This window comes from Agrilus planipennis, unplaced genomic scaffold, assembly GCF_000699045.2.
Source record: "Agrilus planipennis isolate EAB-ADULT unplaced genomic scaffold, Apla_2.0 scaffold80, whole genome shotgun sequence".
Lineage (NCBI taxonomy): Eukaryota > Metazoa > Arthropoda > Insecta > Coleoptera > Buprestidae > Agrilus > Agrilus planipennis.
The window spans coordinates 659,585-677,255 of NW_020438873.1; the positions used below are offsets into that span (position 1 = coordinate 659,585).

Sequence of the window (17,671 nt, forward strand, 5' to 3'; positions counted from 1 at the left end):
TTAAGTACATCCTCAGTAATATATTTTGATAAGCACTTTATATTGTATATCTCTATCTGTAAATGGGTGATTTTTACTTGATATTCCCGGCGTCTAATACATATACTGGCAGTCAAAGAATCTACTACTGTGTATCAGTTATTATTTATATTTGATAGAGCAATATTTTATAAAAAACATTCTATAATAAGTTAATTGACTTTAAATATATATAATTACGAATTAGGATGTATAATCTATGGCTAATCGTAATAAAACATCAGTATTATAAAATGTTTTTAATTAACTAAACTGGTAGTAAATTGGAAAATAAATTGTAGGATTCAACCAGTAGGTATTCTTACAAAATAATGCCATATTACTGTCTTTAACAGTAAAGTAAAGGAAGAAGATCAATAGTCTAGTCTCCGCATCAAAATAAATAAAAATTATTTTAATTCATTCTTTCTACTATCACGAAGCGTTCGTAAAGTGAAAGGTAAGTACTAAGTAAGAATTACACTTTAAACCCCTGAAATATTTTCGATAATACTTTTTTTAATGGCTAGTTACTATTATTGTTGAAATAAATTTATAAATGAATTATGTGTTTTTAATTTAAAAATGCAATATAATCTGATAATTGGCAAAAATAAAGCAAACGAGAGCATATTTAGATCATTTATTGAATAATCTTTGATATTGGATGTGATTTATTGATGAATTAAACAAAAATTTTCTGCAGAAGTTCGATTTTAGTTCGTATACGTAGGTCGATATTAACCGTAAAAACGTAAAAAACACCATAAATAATAATTTTTAGGCAAAAATAAAGCAAGCGGGAGTTCTTTATATCATTTATTAGTTAATCTATACCATCAGTTATCATTTATCGGTGAATTAAGCAAAAATATTTGGTAGAAGTTCGATTTCAGTTCCCAAGCAATCGACAGGTAGCTATGCATGGGTTATTTTTGGGAACCGAAATCGAACATTAGGACAAATTTTTCGCTTAATTCATCAGTAAATGACAACTGATAACGATAATTAATTAATAAATGATAAGAACTAGCTGTGGCTTGCTTTATTTCTACCAAAAAGTTATTATTTATGATGTTTTTTACTTTTTTTCCGTTCTAGGTCGACCCATGTATAGGAATGAAAAACGAACGAATCGAGTTGAAAATTTTTGCTTAATTAATTACTAGAAAAATTAGTACAATTAAACGTTGCAAGGCCGAACGATGTAGAAAAACGAAAAACAAGACTGCGATATAGTTGATCCCGCGCTAAAAATTGAAACTTTTAATAAGACCTTTTGCGACTTATGCTCTCCTAATACAAATTTTCAAATTTAACAAAATTTTCAGTTTTCCGTCATATACGAGGGCCGGTCGAAAAGTTATGGAAAAAATACTTTCAAAAAGACCTTTTGCGACTTATGTTCTCCTAATACAAATTTTCAGATTTAACAAAATTTTCAGTTTTGCGTCATTTACGAGGCTCGGTCGAAAAGTTATGGAAAAACAAAATTTCAAAAACCAATTTTTGATTTTTTCAATTACTTTCTGACCAACCCTCGTATTTGGCTCGAAACCGAAAATTTTCATAAATTCCAAAATTTGTATTAGGAGAGCATAAGTTGCATTGGATCTTTTTTCAAGTTCAGAATTAAAGTGCGGGATTAACTTCACCTTTCTTACAAATAGTTCTGCTCCTGAGCATGTGATGGTTCTGGTAATTTTCAAAAATTTGACACAATTTCTTTTCTTTTTACAGTATTTGTGCTATTATTTACTGTTGTTCAAGGCAGAGGACAAATTAAAAACACACTTTTATTGATTTATTTATTTAAATACTAAAGAATGATAATACAATGAAAATACATTTATTATTTAGAAATATGATTTACATTTATTATAAAGTACAAATTTATTTCAAATAATAACAATACATCAATATAAACAAATTATCGAAGGTATAATACATTCTAACGACTCATAAAAGTTAAAAATAAAATACCTGTAAGAGACATGAAAATCAATAAAATTTCAAAGAAAATACAATTATTATACATAAACTGTCACACCGTTATTATTTCAATGCAAGATTAGGGAGAAAAAAGCCTCCCTAACCTTCTGTGGCCTCCGCATCTCCCCTTATAGCCACCCTATCCACCCAAAACGAACATTAATTTTGAAAGGTTAACAAATAATTAACTTAATTTAACAATTATACCAAAAATTCAATTTAGAAACATTTTAAATATCAACCTAAGTTATGATTATAAAGATATAACAGTTTATGCAGTAAAAAACAAAATACCTGTAAGAGAAAGACAAGAAAACACATGAAATTTCAAAGAAATTACAATAAAAAGCAAAAAAGAAAATGATGTCTTCGTTCTTCTTAGGAAATACCTCATAATCTGAAAGCGAATAGTGCAATTACAAGGACTAACGACAAATACTAATAGCTTTGGTAGAGAAGATCGGACAGATTTCGCCAAGGCAAGCTGGGCAGTCGCCTATTGCTCCTATTCCAGATAACCCACTGTACCCTGTCTGAAAGGAAGTAACGCTAGAGTAGACTCGCGAAAAGTGTATAAGACACTTTTAAGATCAACTAAATAGCTAAGCCCAAGGGAAGTCGTTCGGGGAGGCCCTCCCTAATTCCACAAGGGTGAGAAGAAACACACACGATAACGAAACGTTGAATCATGTAGAACTCGTAGGGTAAATGCAAAGCAAATTAGGAAGAATATGCAGTAAGCTAAGCGAAGAGGTAAGCAAGGTTAGACTATACTACAACTACTAAACGTGTTATTTCTACTACTACACTACTACTACATACAAAAAAAAAAAAAAACATCTACAATCAACAATTACTTCAAATAAAATGAACAAAAATAAGCATGCAAAATAAAAACTAATTCAACTACAAAACAAACATGCAAAATAAAAAATTAATTTGAATAAAATTGACTTAATGAATTCTACTAAATAGAGCATGCAAGATAAAGAACTATTTTAACCATGGGGTCATCTGTCTTCTCCAACGTCGATCTGAAACAGATACGGTGGTAACAGATTAATAATGAGCAATTAAAATTAATTATATCAAGTATTCTCACCTTAATTAACTGTAGACTGTAACATTCCAAAGTTTGCATGCGTGAAAAGGAAACCAAATCCGGGAGGAATATCATAGCAGAAAATATGTTGTTTCACTGGAACTTGAATAAATCTCCAGTTGCTCTCACTCGTCGATTGAAAATTAACCGCATAATGTTGCAAGGCGAAGACAAAATCAGCAAATCAAGAAAATCCATGAAAGACCACACCCATGTAGACATTACTTGTTTCAGTAGGACCAAACTGAATTGTAATTCTCTCGTTTGCTGGGCAATCTGCAGAAATTGACAAAAACAATATTAATTAAACCATTACTTGAGGATTAAGCATTAACACAGCTAAAAATATGGAGCAACAAGCAAGTAAAGTATCTGAATCATAAAATGGCGACAACTGACATAGATCATAGACATCATAGATGAACTATTTCAATTTAAAGCGTGGACAATAGATATTTGTTAAGGGCAACACCACAAAAGCATAATAACCTCAATTTCTGCTGAGAACAATAGATAATTATTAAAATGCTATAGATTCACTTTAACCTAAATTTATACTGTGGGCAAAAATTATTAAGAAATGCAATAAAGATTAACAATAAAGAGCAATTAATATTATGTCACGCATTCTCACCTTAATCAACTGCAACCAAATCCACGAGGACTACCACTGCAAACAAATCTGTTGTTTCAAAGGTTTCCAATTTCCAGTTGCTTCTCTTTCACAGGTCCAAAATTAACTGCATTATGTGAAGACATCAAAAGCAGTGGTGGTTTCAGTAGCATCAAAATTAATTGTAACTCCATCTCATTTAATGTTGATTGTAGACTCTCACGCTCGGCGTCGAATATAGGCGAGTTGTAGTCCAGGCAGATGAGCCGTAGTCTGTTGAGATGTTTTCCCGACGTTTCATCCACAACTGTGGTGAACATTTTCAAGAGTTTTTCAGTCAACCACGGCCCGAACATCAACTTATCTATATCCATCTCCTTTGTTGGGCAATCTATAGAGACGGACAAGAAAATGTAATTAATTATAAGTTTTAAAACAAGTAAATCAGTTATATTTTAATGTGCTGATGTAGCTGTATAGTTAAGAAAATAACTTTCACACTGAAGGAAAGGTGGATTTCACATTAATTCTTCTGTTCTGCTTCTGCCATTTCTTAAAAGCTGTTTAAAAATTGTCTAATAAAAATATATTACAAAAATTTAAGAAATTGAAGTTTCTGGGACCTCATTTATAATTTTTAATTGATCTGTTACATACCAGTTTATTGTCATAAATCCTTCCTTTAGCAACTCCAAGGGAAGAAACCATGAACCAGACTTCACTTCATCATACTTCGATTCCTTCTCATTTGTCTCCATTTTCACTTATTATGCTTAAATCATACCTGTTGAATGAATATTACCATTGTTAATATCCTATGCCTTCAGAAATTTTCGCCCAGCTCATTAAAAGCATCCTCGGAAATAAGAATTACAGTCTGCCTGCCACAGCTACATCTGTATATGAGTAATTTGTCTTTCTAATCCAAGGATGTTATCTTATCGTCCAGGGTTTGACCAGTATAGGTTTGACTATACTGTTGAAAAAAAAGAAGAGCCATTAAAATTCAATGTATAGAATAATAATTTCAGTAGAAATTAGGATTTTTAAAGGCAGGATATTTTTGAGGAATATTTTTCATTTATATATCCAAATATATACACAAATAAACTTCTCATGCTTAAATCAAAACAGAATAACGAATTAAGATTAAATACCTTCAGGTGCCATTTCCGAACATGAACTGCAAAAACGTTAATGGCGACTCCTCGAAAATCTGCGTCAAGTCAAGTCACGCCAGGGCGGAAGTGTTCCGTAGAGACATGATAGAGAAGTCGATTGTCTTTTAGTTCATCAATTTCCCACTAACAGTCGTAAAAATAAATTATTAATTTTGTTATTCGTCATGGAAATCATATTGTAATCGTAGTTTCATTCCTATAAGACAACTAATGCCTTTTATTATATGATTTTAAAATAATAATACAATATAATTTTTACTTCTGCTTAAAAAATGACCGATTCGGATGTAGCTATACGTGGGTCGTTCTTTTTTTCCGAAAATAACGAAACAAAATTGTAAAATAACAGTTTTTAGCATAAATAAACTAAACCGAAATGTTTTTAGAACATTTTTTTTAAATCTAAAAATATCAATAAAAACAACTTTTTTTGTGGCTGAAGATGTCCCACTTGAACCAACTTTTAACTGATTCGAAAAAAATAAATCATTAAATGGTATGAAATCATGTTTATTACGACAGATGAAATGCACATTGTGCTGCTGTTGATTCAATTCTACTTATTAAGTAAAACACAGCAAATAAAGATAATATAAAAAAAGCAGAAAACGTACATAATGGTCCTCTATGGTCCTCGTTAAGCTCATTTTGTTTTACACATCGACGTTTAATATATGTCTATGGTTTTACATATCTTTTGTCTATGTGGTAAATTAATTCCAGTTAAATTAATATATGTCTGTGGTTTTACATATCTTTTGTCTATGGGTTAAATTAATTCTACTTAAATTATTTTATATAACCTATTAAATTGTTGTTTTGTGTATAATTTGCTGAAAAATTATACGAATTTTATCGTAAAACCTGACTATTTATCAACAACATCCACGTTAATTAAAAAAAAATAAATGTGAAAGTTATGATCAGTTAGCACATAAGCATCTGAAATGTTTATTTACTCGTCGTGAAATCAACTGTTTGATGTACATAATTCTTATATTGCAACCCAGTGATTTATTCACAACAACGTTAATTATAAACAGCAAATTGAAGAGATGTACTTATAAAAACTGATTTCAATTAATAATCTGTTGCAGAACAGATGTGCTTGATATTATACAGCTGTCAAAAAAATGGCCTTTTAGAATGTTTTAAAACGATTATTAGATTATTTAAAGGTGAAGAAATAGTCAATTCAAGAGTGCTGTTACCTTTAAAATGGCTAATCACTATGAAGTTCCAAGTTGGTAATAAATACTTTTAAATGTTTGTGTTATACACAGTAAAATATGTATATGGTGTTTTAGGGCAGGCAAGCCACCAGTTGGCCTGCACTTGGATGTATTAAAAGGAGAAAAATTGATACAGAAACTTATGATTGATGAAAAGAAATGCTATTTATTTGGACGTAATTCTCAAATGAACGATTTTTGTATAGACCATGCTTCGTGTTCCCGTGTGCATGCTGCTTTAGTTTATCATAAGATTTTAAACAGACCTTTCTTGGTTGACCTAGGAAGCAGTGAGTATCCTGTTTTTATCCAAAAACAATAGAAGCATTGGTATTCTAGTGTACATCATTGTGTATGTGCATGGAAGTACCTTAGTATTATTGATTTTTGAGAACATTTAAATATTGTTCGGCACAGGCAAAGTTTTTGGTAAAGGATATCTATCTGACCAATTAACAGCAAGAAGAAAATGGGTAATAAATTCTTAAATAATTTTGGACCTGCTATCTTCCTACATGTAAGCAAAATATTCTTCAATAATATATTGCCTGCCAAACAAGATTAAAAACAGATGAATACTTTACTATTACAGGATTTACACTTGTTATATTTAAAATATCATTTAATAGCTTGATCAAATCAGTGTTTTCAAAAAAGTGAAATGATATATTAACTGTTTATATTTTGAAAATTGAAAATGAATACCAATGCAAATGTAATCATTTAACGACGCTTGTTTACTAAATTGCTTTTTTTAAAGCCCATGGAACATTTATTGGTTCATTACGATTAGAGAGTTATAAACCTACTCAATTACCTATTGGATCTAATTTTCATTTTGGGGCATCTACTAGAATGTACATTATAAGAGAGAGACCACAGACAGGTATAAGACCAATTATTGATGAAATTGAAAAAGTAGGAGAGGAAGGAGAAGGAGGTTTGCTTGGCCTTCCAGAAACTGAAACTGAATTAGATGTAAGATAAGAGTTTGAACAATTTTATATAATAAAATTGTGCATTTTAAATAATTTGTAACTTTTCTCATATAACAAATTAAAACGTCGATTAGTATAGGACATAAATAATACATGGTTTATATTTTATATCAAACCTTAGGTATGAAAATTTTCTTAAATAAATTTTAGAATCTGACCGAGTTTAACACTGCCCATAATAGGAGAATATCAATGTTGGGTATAACAGATGACACTGATAAACGAAATAGTAGAAAACGAAAGAAAAAGATGGTCAGTTTCAATGAGGACGAGGAAGTAATCAATCCAGAAGATGTTGATCCAAACGTTGGAAAATTTAGAAACTTAATTCAATCCACAGTTGTTCCGTCATCCCAAAAACGATCACGGTTTGACAATATGGGTCTCAATAATACTGATTTTAAAATTCCTCGAAGCATTCATACAACCATGCCGCAATTGTACCACGATTTGCCTCCCGAGCAAACTGTAACTTCCAGTGGTATTGGAATGTACACTTCATTAACTTCGAAGTTGGGAATTGTGCTTCCAAACCCTGCACCTGACGTAGATATGGAACAAAACTACACGAAACAAACCACGTCATTAGTGACGCCCTCAGTACCATCGAATGACTCGTTAGAACCGAAAAAGAAGAAATATGCAAAAGAAGCATGGCCTGGAAAGAAACCTACTCAATCATTGCTTGTTTAATGAAGTAATTTCTAATAGAAGTAATTAATATTTAATGATTTTTATATTGTGGATGATTATGTTCTGCAACTATTTGTTTTGATTTTACTGTCTGCATAATTTAAATTAGACAAATAAAATTTTTAATTTTTTGTTTTCTTGTTTCATATAGTTGATTATGTGTGCCCATTCGTTAAGACTGTTTATCCCTTTAATTATCATCAAGTTTCTATTCTTTCAATTTTGTGAAACAAGAAAAATTAAAACATATAATTTCTAAAACTCTGATTTGTCAAGTTGTAGTTCAGTTCTAAAAGTGAACTACCCTACTACTAACTAATAAGTTTCATGTTTTTTGTACAAAAACTTATTTACCTCCCAAAAGCAAATCAAAAGGAGTAATTGTTGATGGTCAAGAGATTAATTGAGAATGTTGGGACTGAAACGCGTTTTAGGTTTTTATATTCTTTACATATATTTTGAGTTTCAGTGCTTTATTTATGTATTAGCCTATATTTTAGACAATTTGTTACGTTTTTCATGAGGAAAAATGCTACTTTTTCTTTTATCATTTGTTTGTTTAAATCTGCAAAAATGTTTCCAATTACGACTCAAGAAAACTAGAAAGTGGCAACAGTTTAACATCCATCAATGAAATTAAAATAACTATGTAGTTTCATCATTGTTCAATTTTTCTTTATATTTCAATAATATTTACAGGAAATACTGCCTTCAGTAACTTGCGCACAAGATTTAAAGACGCAAAGTTTAAATATTTGTATGTAACACATTTTTTAGAGTACTTTCTTTTAAAAATGTTCAGTTTACTGTAATACTGTTTTCTCGAGTGTTACACAAATTTAGGAAATCAAGATTCCAAATGTCTCTTGGTAATTTTATTAAACATTAAACATTCTTGCCAATTAAAAATATATTACATATTTACTTTATTAAGTAAGTTTGGATGGGAATCAATGGCAATAAAAATTAACCAGTACAATTATTTACCATAGCAATTACCTTTTGGTAGATCTATTGTTGTTGCTGTGGCTCTTTTTCCTTTTTTTCCGGTTTATGTATAATATCAGTTAATTTTATTTCATGATCTGAATCTGAACTTTCTTCTGAAGATGAAGCACTGTAATAGCCCATTCCTGGCAAAACACCAATACATTTCATGACTGAGTTATGTCCATGACTTGCTTTATTAATTAAACAGTTCTTTGTGCTGTTTGCTATTAGCTTTCTTTTTCTTGATGAGTGTAATGAAGATGCAACATTTTTATCTGAATTATCACAGGATTTATCTTCAGAAGATTCACTTTTAATTTTTTTACATTCAGATTCCTCCTTAATATCAATATCTGCATTTGATACTTTAGATTCACTATCACTAAGCTTATGTTTAACTGCAGAAGATTTTGCTACAACAGCTCCTTTTAGCAATTTTGTTTGTGATGTTCTGTTACATGGTTGTGTTTTTGACTTAGTGGTTGTTGTGTCAGTTTGTTTCTTTTTTTCTACGTTTTCTTCGTTAAGACTTGCCACTCGATTACGATAATCATTCAATTCCTTTTCCTCTTCAATCATCTTTCTTCTATCAACAGCCATTTTAGTTTTATCAACTAAATCAAGAAACTCAATTTCATCATCATCCAGCCCTTTAATCATGTTTTCTGTAACGTTCAAGAAAGTAATTAACTAAAATAATTTATGTTTTTAAAAATACCTACTCACTTAGTTTATGAGCTTCCTCATATTCCAAATCCCTCTTTTGTTTTTGTTCCTGAAGTCTTTCATATAAACTTCTTGAATCGTATGTCGGCTCTGGAGCCTCTAGAAACCAAACATGCATAATTGTCTTTAATAATAATTTATTGGTATTTTACCTAGGGGATCATCTGCTTTTCTAACTCGTTCCCAATCTTCTTGTCGTTTCTTTTTGGCTGCTTCTATTTCAGTTTCTGTTATAAAACCAGAACTCATTTTGTCTTTTATCCTCAACTGCTGCTCTGCAGAATAATTAAGAAAAGAACGAAATGAAAAATCCTAAGCAAAAGGCACAATTACAGTATATAATTAATTAAAAAAAACTATTTACAGTCAGCGTCGACAAAATAATCTTTACTCAAAACGTCAATGCATATGACATACCATTGACCATAGCCATGAAATAATTATGATCACAGATAACAGTTGTGACTGTAGTAGCATGTAATAGTGTCTCAGATTTAGCTTTTCGGAAAACGTAGTTTTTTAAAATTTAAGCATTAAGCAGGTCATATTTAATATTTTTAAAACTCATAGTACGATAGTAATGTTTATAATTAATGATTTACTGTAATTAGTGCATCAAATACTCTTCATATTACTATCGTTTGATATCAAAATTATCAAGACAAAATTCTCTTTATTTTCATTCCCTGATAAACATGATGGTATGTATATAATGGACCATGCAAAGAAACCTTTCACAGCTTCTTTTCCTTTATGATTCCAATCTTTTTCGTAATGATTACGATCAAATAATAAAAAATAAATCTGTCCTTTTTCTTGCAAAACATAAAATGCATATTATACGATCAATAACTGTGTTGTTTTCTTGAATCCTTGTACAGGACCGGATTGTACTTGTTGATGTTCCAAATTTTAGTTGTATGCTGTAATTTTTTTTTATTTTTATTAGAAGTAATGAACTGAAGATGCGTGCCTAACCGGTCATCGGGTTAAAGACGTTACGATGATAATGATTGTAATGTTACAACAAATTTCAGTAATTTTCTCATTTTTAAACTTTTAAATTGTTATCAATTTTTTAAAGACAAAAGAACTTCAAGAAGTAATCCGCCTGTCTATATATACGTGTATACAAAAAATTATAATTAATTTGCTATTAATTTTATTAAGTAAGCTTTTTATTTTTGCGCACCTGTACAAAATTTTTAAAAATCAAAGGAAAGAGACGAAAAGACACAAACTTGTCTATTATTCTTTGATTTGTGCACTTATTACAAACTTCGATTTACAGCTAAACAGTTCGTAAGAGAGTAAACGCTTTCTGTTTAAAAAACTGCTAATGCGGTCCTGTGCGTCCGTCGGGACGTTCGAGGGATGCTGACGCTGTACCAGTTGAGCGCAAATGAGTCGTCGCCAGAATGGCGATTACCGAAATTTAATTTTTATTTTAATAAAATTTGGTTTCCTGAAAATTGTCTTTAGTGTTTAAAATGCTTTTCAATAAATAGAAGTTCAATATTAACGACATTTAAATAAAGTGCAATTCATTATAATTCTTAGTACTTGTTTCTAAATTTCGGGATTATTGATTTTCTTTCGATGATTAGGTACATTGTGAACAGCGATTTATATAAGCGATTATTGTAGTAATTACGTGTTATAAGTGTCGAAAAAGCGATGTGATATAGTATACCTATTATCTATATAATTAGCAGTGGTAAAACTTTTCTAAAAAAACGTCTTCCAGTAAAAATAACGCGTGAATATGGTAAACCAAATTAAAATCGATATATTTGTTTGATAAAATTATTAAATCAACTGTCTTCCTTGGTCTATTGACTACTATATAAGTTGTTAAAGATGTCGAAATTCGGGAGCTTCCAAATACCACATGTGCAGGCAGCAATGAATGTTGCTTGGCAGACCCTCCGGCAGCAGTTGCCAGAGAAAAAACCATCACCCTCTCCAAAGGGCGAAAAAGTTCACTTCGCCCAAATAAACCACACAACTTCTTCCCACTCCTTTTCGGAACAGCAAGAAATGGACAACGTTAATACCAATTCTGATATTGCAACAAACCCCACGAACCCTTTTCTTCAAGGGTACCAAAGTGGCGCTGGCAATTTTGAAAAAAGGCAGTCAACATTCTCTTCAATGGACATATCAGAGGATGATTTTATAGAAGGAAAAACAGACATAAAAATTAATGAATATCAGGCCGCATGGAATGTTACGAACGCTATTCAAGTAAGTAATGGCGTACTATTTGCCTATAAATATTACGATAATAATTAATAGTAAGGATTGCATTTCTTGTATGCACAGATATAATTAAAAAGTGATGATGTTTCTCTGGAAAACTAATTTTTCATATTGGTTTCAGGGCATGTTTATCGTGTCACTCCCATTCGCTGTAATGAGGGGTGGATACTGGGCTATTTTGGCAATGGTTGGTGTAGCTTACATTTGCTGTTACACTGGGAAAATTTTGGTTGAATGTCTGTATGAGTTTGATCCCCAATCCGGTCAACAAGTGAGGGTTCGCGACTCATACGTGGCAATTGCGAGGGAATGTTTCGGGAAAAAATACGGAGCTAAAATTGTAAATGCAGCACAAATTATAGAACTTCTAATGACCTGTATCTTGTACGTCGTTGTTTGCGGTGATATGATGATTGGCACTTTCCCCGATGGTGCTATCGATACAAGATCCTGGATGATGGTAGTGGGAATATTTTTACTTCCGCTAGGTAAATATTATATTTATATAAAAGAAATTATAAGTGCTGTCAGAACAGGGCAAAGTAGTATTACGTAAATGAAAGTTAGTATCAGCAATTTCTTATGCTGAAGTGTACGATATGTTGCATACCTATTTACAAACAATTCTTTTAAATTTTAACCATTGATTACAATACATCTATTAAAAAACCATAATGGCCGACATCAGTGACAATGACACAACAATTGAAAAAGAATGATGGCCGACAACAGCAACAATTAAAAAGAATGATGGCCGACAACAGCAACAATTAGAAAAGAATGATGGCCGACACTACGTCATAGTGGAGCAATAAAAATGGCTGACTATTGACAATACGAATAAACGTAGAGCTGAAATCTTTTTTTTTTACAATTATATATATAAAAAAAATTGTGAGTGCTGTCAGCACAGGGCATAGTCCAACTATTACTCTCTAATTATTTTAAAGGGCATGAATATAAACAATTAGAATCAAAACGTTTTTCAAACAATGTTTAACACAAACAAACTAATTAAACAAATTGTTCACAAAAGTGAATTTCCACCACTCGAAGCAGTGGTGCTAACAGTTTCGAGCTCGCAGTGACTGACAGGGGGGAAGAACTAGTTTTATTAAAATTAATTATTTCCGTCTACAAGAAAATGTTAGGTAGGTAATTATTGTAGTGGTAACATGTTGACTTTTTTTTAGGATTTTTAAAATCTTTAAAAAGCGTCAGCCTATTGTCATTTTGGTGTACAATGTCGCATATCGTCATCAACGTTGTTATATTGGGTTATTGTCTACTGGACATTGCTGATTGGGGTTGGGGAAAGGTCAAGTGGACTTTAGACCTAGAAAACTTCCCTATATGTTTAGGGGTCATCGTTTTCTCATACACGTCGCAAATATTCTTGCCAACTTTGGAAGGAAACATGGAAGATCCTTCGAAATTCCAGTGGATGCTGGATTGGTCTCACATTTGGGCAGCGATATTCAAATCGCTGTTTGGATACGTCTGCTTCTTGACGTTCCAGAACGATACCCAACAAGTTATTACGAATAACCTTCATTCTCCGTTTTTCAAAGGTCTCGTTAACGTATTTTTAGTAATAAAAGCCCTTTTAAGTTATCCATTACCGTACTATGCGGCATGCGAATTGTTGGAAAGAATTCTCTTCAAAGGACGCCCGAAAACTCCATTTCCTTCCATATGGGAATTGGATGGAGAACTCAAGGTATGGGGTCTTGCATGGAGAGTCGGTGTAGTTGTTTTTACAATACTCATGGCGTGTTTTATTCCGCATTTTTCAATTTTAATGGGCTTTATCGGCAGCTTTACGGGCACGATGTTGAGTTTTATATGGCCGTGTTATTTCCATTTAAAACTCAAACGTCAAGAGCTGGACACGAGAGGAATAGCGTTTGATTATTTTATTATTGCATTGGGTATCCTATTTGGAGTCATAGGGATGTACGATTCTGGAAGCGCTTTGATCAAAGCCTTCGAAATCGGACTACCATTCTAAGTACGCGGTTTGTCTATATTAAAAAATACATACAACCTAAGCACCTAGATACACTTAGAAGTCATAATTACTTGACAATACATCAATGTCTTCCATTATAAATTGGAATAGCGGATAAATTACGGTATATTCATGCTTACAAATAAATATTATTTTTTCTGCTTCCTTTCAATTTTACATGCTTCGGATTTATAATAGATACTATTTTGTAAGTGCTCAATCTCTTTACTTATACGAACATATATATATTTATTTTTTTTTTTTTTTTGTTGTTATTTGAAGTAGCTGCTATCTACAATAATAGTTTTAATTTAATTTAATTTCTTCCACGAAAACGATAAGAGAAGAAGCATCAATGATTTGCTTAAAATAACTTTAAAATGTAACATTCTATAATTTTAGAAAATACTTTACCTGTATGCAATACTTAAAAGAAAAGAAGTCTTCCAGTGGTAAAGTTTTCTTTTTGGAATACTTTATCTAGAATAGGGTAAATTTAATCAGTATAATATGGCTACAGCTGAAGATTAATATTGAAATATATTTTAAAAGAATTTTTATTTATCTCCTCATATACACAAAATATATATTATGTATATTGTTGTAAATTCAGAGTTAGATTTAAGGCTCTTATACGATGTATTTGACCCACAACACATCCCCTTGTTCCCTTGGGTCTAATTTTTAATAAGTGCTCAAATACATCCTATGTCTTCCATAAAAGCATTATTATAAAAATGAACTAAAGTTACGTATATAAGTACAATATTGGTAGTGATTAATTAATGGTATTATAAAAATATTGTTACTGTTATTTTAATAATGCAAATGAAGGGAGATACCAATATTTCTCATTTTGGTTTAGTTTTAAGTTTATCGTTAATCTCCTCAACAGAACAATGAATAAGTACGTTAAATTTAGTGGTACCTACCTATAGCTGTTTGTTCTAATAATAAAGATTATTATTTATTTGCTGCTGAAATCAATACCCAATATGTACCCAAAGAGATCGTTTTCTTCATTTAATCCGTCTTCGATTTAATTAAAATTCTAAATTTGAAATATCTTGTAATATTTTAAGAATGTTTAGACCTTTTACAAAAATACATAGTTCGTTTAACAAGATTTTTAAAGCGTGTGTAGTTGTGAAGTTGTTACAATAAATTAGTTATAAAGATTTGACTAAATAGTAGCCTCTAGTAGTATCTTAAGGTGCGTACTGACTTAAACACAATCATTTGTACGAATACAACTTGTACGCAAAAAATGTATGCTCCAATTATTCGTTTTTAGGGGTTCTAGTAGCTACCGAAAACAGTAATATTCATTACATCTAGACATCTAAAATACAAACTTCTTTCGATAAAATTTCGTTCAATCTGAACGAATTTACGACTATACACAAGTGCTCAGGTCAGTACGCCTCTTTATAATACGATATTATTAGTGTTGTTTAGAACATCGTAAGGTACCGTCAATTTGCAGAATAAAAAACTGCACAGGATTTACAGTTAGCAATAACTAACAAATTGTTATTATAAGTCAGTATTAGTCAAATGTGATTATTGTATATAAATTAAATTATTGCATATAGTCACGCGTTTTTTATGTAAGTAAATATGTAAATTATTACGAATGGTGGCTATGTTTGCTCGAAAATTAATTAATTAGCACATATATTTGGGCTTTTCTTTATCTTTCAGTCTTAATTAACAGTGAAATTGGACGCATCCTACGGTAGTACCATAAAATAATAGCATTTATTGATCATACATCAGTACTAGTAGAATTAAATTGTTGTTATATCTGTATTGTAATGTGCAGCAGAAGAAAAAATACATGTTGATAACATTTTCTTTTCATTTTAATTGTTCGTGTAAACGCTAGTTCAATGTCGTTGAATTAGCAATTCGATAAAACAAAATAAAGGACCCAAAATGTTGTCATCATCATAAGGTCGTCAGTCTTAAGACTCCACTCTTTCCTATCCTCAGATAAACTTCGCATTTCCCTAAAACTAGAACAACCCACATCCTTAACTACAGTGGATTTCGAATATAACGACGACGAAGGGACTACCGTAATTTCGTCGTTATATCCGGAAGTCGTTACAAGCAAAGAAGAAGAGATACAGACACGTCTATACAATTTTCACCATTTTTCAATTTTGAAACGATTTGCACCTTTATTTAACAGTAAATGTGCATCTAGGAGTCATACTTATTCAAAAGTTACCTGAAGACAGTTTCTACTCAGAATATCACTTTGTAACTGAACCATTTTAACGTACACGCTTACCTACCTACTTGCTGCTATCTGCGTGGACGTAAACAGAAGATAAGAAAAGCTCTTTGTGCCGGCTGACTCCCATTGCTATATTTACATGGGGTTACTAGGGATTTGTTTCAAATAACTCCTAACTCCTATTTCTGCCTCTAATATGTCTATGACTAGATCTTCATGCCTGAGAAGGTGTCCTACCAAACTATCTCGCCTATTTATTATTGATTTCTCCTATTCTTTCTAATACCTCTGCATTTCTAACTTTTTCTACCCTCGTTATCCTCATCATTCGCCTATAACACCACAATTCGAACGCTTCTAACCTTTTCTTTTCCGCCGTGCCCAGTGTCCATATTTCGCACCCATACAACGCTGCGCTCCAAACATACACTTTTAAAATGTTGTATACGATTCCAATTTTATCAGACTTCTGGAGAGCGTTTTGCCATCATTATAGTCATTTCACGGCTGCAGTCATCTTTAGTGATAAAAAGAACCACTATACATATCATTGGAAAACTATATAAGCATGTTATTTTAAAGGCGCTTCAATGTTGGTGTTGTCATCCTCAACCATGCACCGTGTAGGGATGGATTTTTAGTCAATATAACAAATAACATAAAAATAACAAATGCGAACAATATAAACTTACCATATTAAGGTTGTCGTACAATTGCAGCACAGAATTCCAACTAATGCTTTTCCGAATTTCATTAACCAAAAATAATAATTAATTCACTGCTTATCATAACTAATATTATAAATACGAATGTGAGTGTTAATTTGCTACCATTTCACCCCGATCATCATTATGAAATTTTGTACACACATGTCATGGGTCTACAAAAGGATATAGGATACTTTTCTTCCAGAAAAAAATACCGTTACCGAGAGATAGAAAAATTAGTTTTATGTAGTCGTCGAAGATTTTGACACGTCTTTAGGATATCATTGCGAGCTAAGCCGCGTGTGAAACCTATCATGAAATTTTGTACACACAAATCCAAGAGTTCAGAAAAAGACAAAGGGTACATTTATTCAGAAAAAAAGATACTGTTCCCGAGGGATAGAAATAATTAGTTTTATGTGGTCGTCGATGATCTTTATATTTAGGATACCAATGCAAGCGAAGCTGCAAGTAAAACCTATCATGAAATTTTATATATAGATACCTTGTCAAGGGACATAGGGTATATTTTACCAAAGAAAAAATATTGTTCTCGAAGGATAGAAAAAAAAAATGGTTTTTTGTGGTCGTCGATAATCTTTGACACGTATATAGGACATCAACGCGAGCGAAGCCGCGGGTGAAACATCTTAAAACATTAATTGTTTATTTGCTAACAAAACATAATTCACTAATATTTTTTTGTTTTTGATTAAAGCAGTACGATGTTAACTCACATTTTCAATAATTTCAATTATTTTTTGACTGAAGCTAATGTCATTTTCTACTAATGTTTTTTGGCCTCACGATCACTGTTATCTTCATACGATAAAAGACCTACTTGTTTGTTAGAGACAGATAAGTCGCTATCCACTGTACAATATTAGAACATACACCCACG

At 31.5% G+C, this 17,671-nt stretch overlaps 3 protein-coding genes and 1 long non-coding RNA gene across 6 annotated transcripts; 2 read left to right on the forward strand and 2 right to left on the reverse strand.

Moving 5' to 3' along the window:
• Positions 1 to 2,958: 2,958 nt before the first annotated feature.
• LOC108734767 lies at positions 2,959 to 4,989 on the reverse strand. Its single transcript, XR_001937436.1, has 5 exons — positions 4,883 to 4,989; positions 4,383 to 4,701; positions 3,747 to 4,116; positions 3,113 to 3,388; positions 2,959 to 3,044 (listed from the first exon to the last, which is right to left on the reverse strand). It is a non-coding gene; the product is annotated as an uncharacterized LOC108734767 (long non-coding RNA).
• Positions 4,990 to 5,661: 672 nt separating this feature from the next.
• Positions 5,662 to 7,960, forward strand: LOC108734813 (nuclear inhibitor of protein phosphatase 1). The gene is made up of 4 exons (XM_018466502.2): positions 5,662 to 6,153; positions 6,214 to 6,428; positions 6,899 to 7,116; positions 7,287 to 7,960. The coding sequence occupies exons 1-4, from the start codon at positions 6,125 to 6,127 to the stop codon at positions 7,827 to 7,829; spliced, it is 1,005 nt and encodes a 334-aa protein (XP_018322004.1). The 5' UTR covers positions 5,662 to 6,124; the 3' UTR covers positions 7,830 to 7,960.
• Positions 7,961 to 8,689: 729 nt separating this feature from the next.
• On the reverse strand, positions 8,690 to 9,981 carry LOC108734814 (protein FAM192A). Of its 3 annotated transcripts, XM_018466504.1 has the most exons (4): positions 9,910 to 9,981; positions 9,698 to 9,820; positions 9,546 to 9,644; positions 8,690 to 9,484 (listed from the first exon to the last, which is right to left on the reverse strand). In XM_018466504.1, exons 2-4 carry the CDS (start codon positions 9,792 to 9,794, stop codon positions 8,841 to 8,843), a joined length of 840 nt encoding a protein of 279 aa, XP_018322006.1. In that variant the 5' UTR covers positions 9,795 to 9,820; positions 9,910 to 9,981; the 3' UTR covers positions 8,690 to 8,840. The 3 variants fall into 3 exon arrangements, with proteins under 3 accessions (XP_018322006.1, XP_018322005.1, XP_018322008.1); XM_018466503.2 differs by having other exon boundaries at positions 9,698 to 9,957; XM_018466506.1 differs by having other exon boundaries at positions 9,294 to 9,484; positions 9,542 to 9,644; positions 9,698 to 9,961.
• Positions 9,982 to 10,973: 992 nt separating this feature from the next.
• On the forward strand, positions 10,974 to 15,643 carry LOC108734811 (vesicular inhibitory amino acid transporter). The gene is made up of 3 exons (XM_018466501.2): positions 10,974 to 11,792; positions 11,929 to 12,295; positions 13,001 to 15,643. The coding sequence occupies exons 1-3, from the start codon at positions 11,406 to 11,408 to the stop codon at positions 13,816 to 13,818; spliced, it is 1,572 nt and encodes a 523-aa protein (XP_018322003.1). The 5' UTR covers positions 10,974 to 11,405; the 3' UTR covers positions 13,819 to 15,643.
• Positions 15,644 to 17,671: the final 2,028 nt, after the last annotated feature.

Excerpts from the sequence above, each read along its gene's own strand:
- LOC108734813 (XM_018466502.2), top strand. The coding sequence starts at position 6,125 with ATGGCTAATCACTATGAAGTTCCAAGTTG. Across the intron at positions 6,154-6,213 it reads CACTATGAAGTTCCAAGTTG|GGCAGGCAAGCCACCAGTTG; the intron begins GTAATAAATACT and ends ATGGTGTTTTAG. Across the intron at positions 7,117-7,286 it reads AAACTGAAACTGAATTAGAT|AATCTGACCGAGTTTAACAC; the intron begins GTAAGATAAGAG and ends AATAAATTTTAG.
- LOC108734814 (XM_018466504.1), bottom strand. The coding sequence starts at position 9,794 with ATGAGTTCTGGTTTTATAACAGAAACTGAAATAGAAGCAGCCAAAAAG. Across the intron at positions 9,645-9,697 it reads AAAAGCAGATGATCCCCTAG|AGGCTCCAGAGCCGACATAC; the intron begins GTAAAATACCAA and ends TTTGGTTTCTAG. Across the intron at positions 9,485-9,545 it reads TGAGGAAGCTCATAAACTAA|AAAACATGATTAAAGGGCTG; the intron begins GTGAGTAGGTAT and ends TGAACGTTACAG.
- LOC108734811 (XM_018466501.2), top strand. The coding sequence starts at position 11,406 with ATGTCGAAATTCGGGAGCTTCCAAATACCACATGTGCAGGCAGCAATG. Across the intron at positions 11,793-11,928 it reads ATGTTACGAACGCTATTCAA|GGCATGTTTATCGTGTCACT; the intron begins GTAAGTAATGGC and ends TATTGGTTTCAG. Across the intron at positions 12,296-13,000 it reads AATATTTTTACTTCCGCTAG|GATTTTTAAAATCTTTAAAA; the intron begins GTAAATATTATA and ends ACTTTTTTTTAG.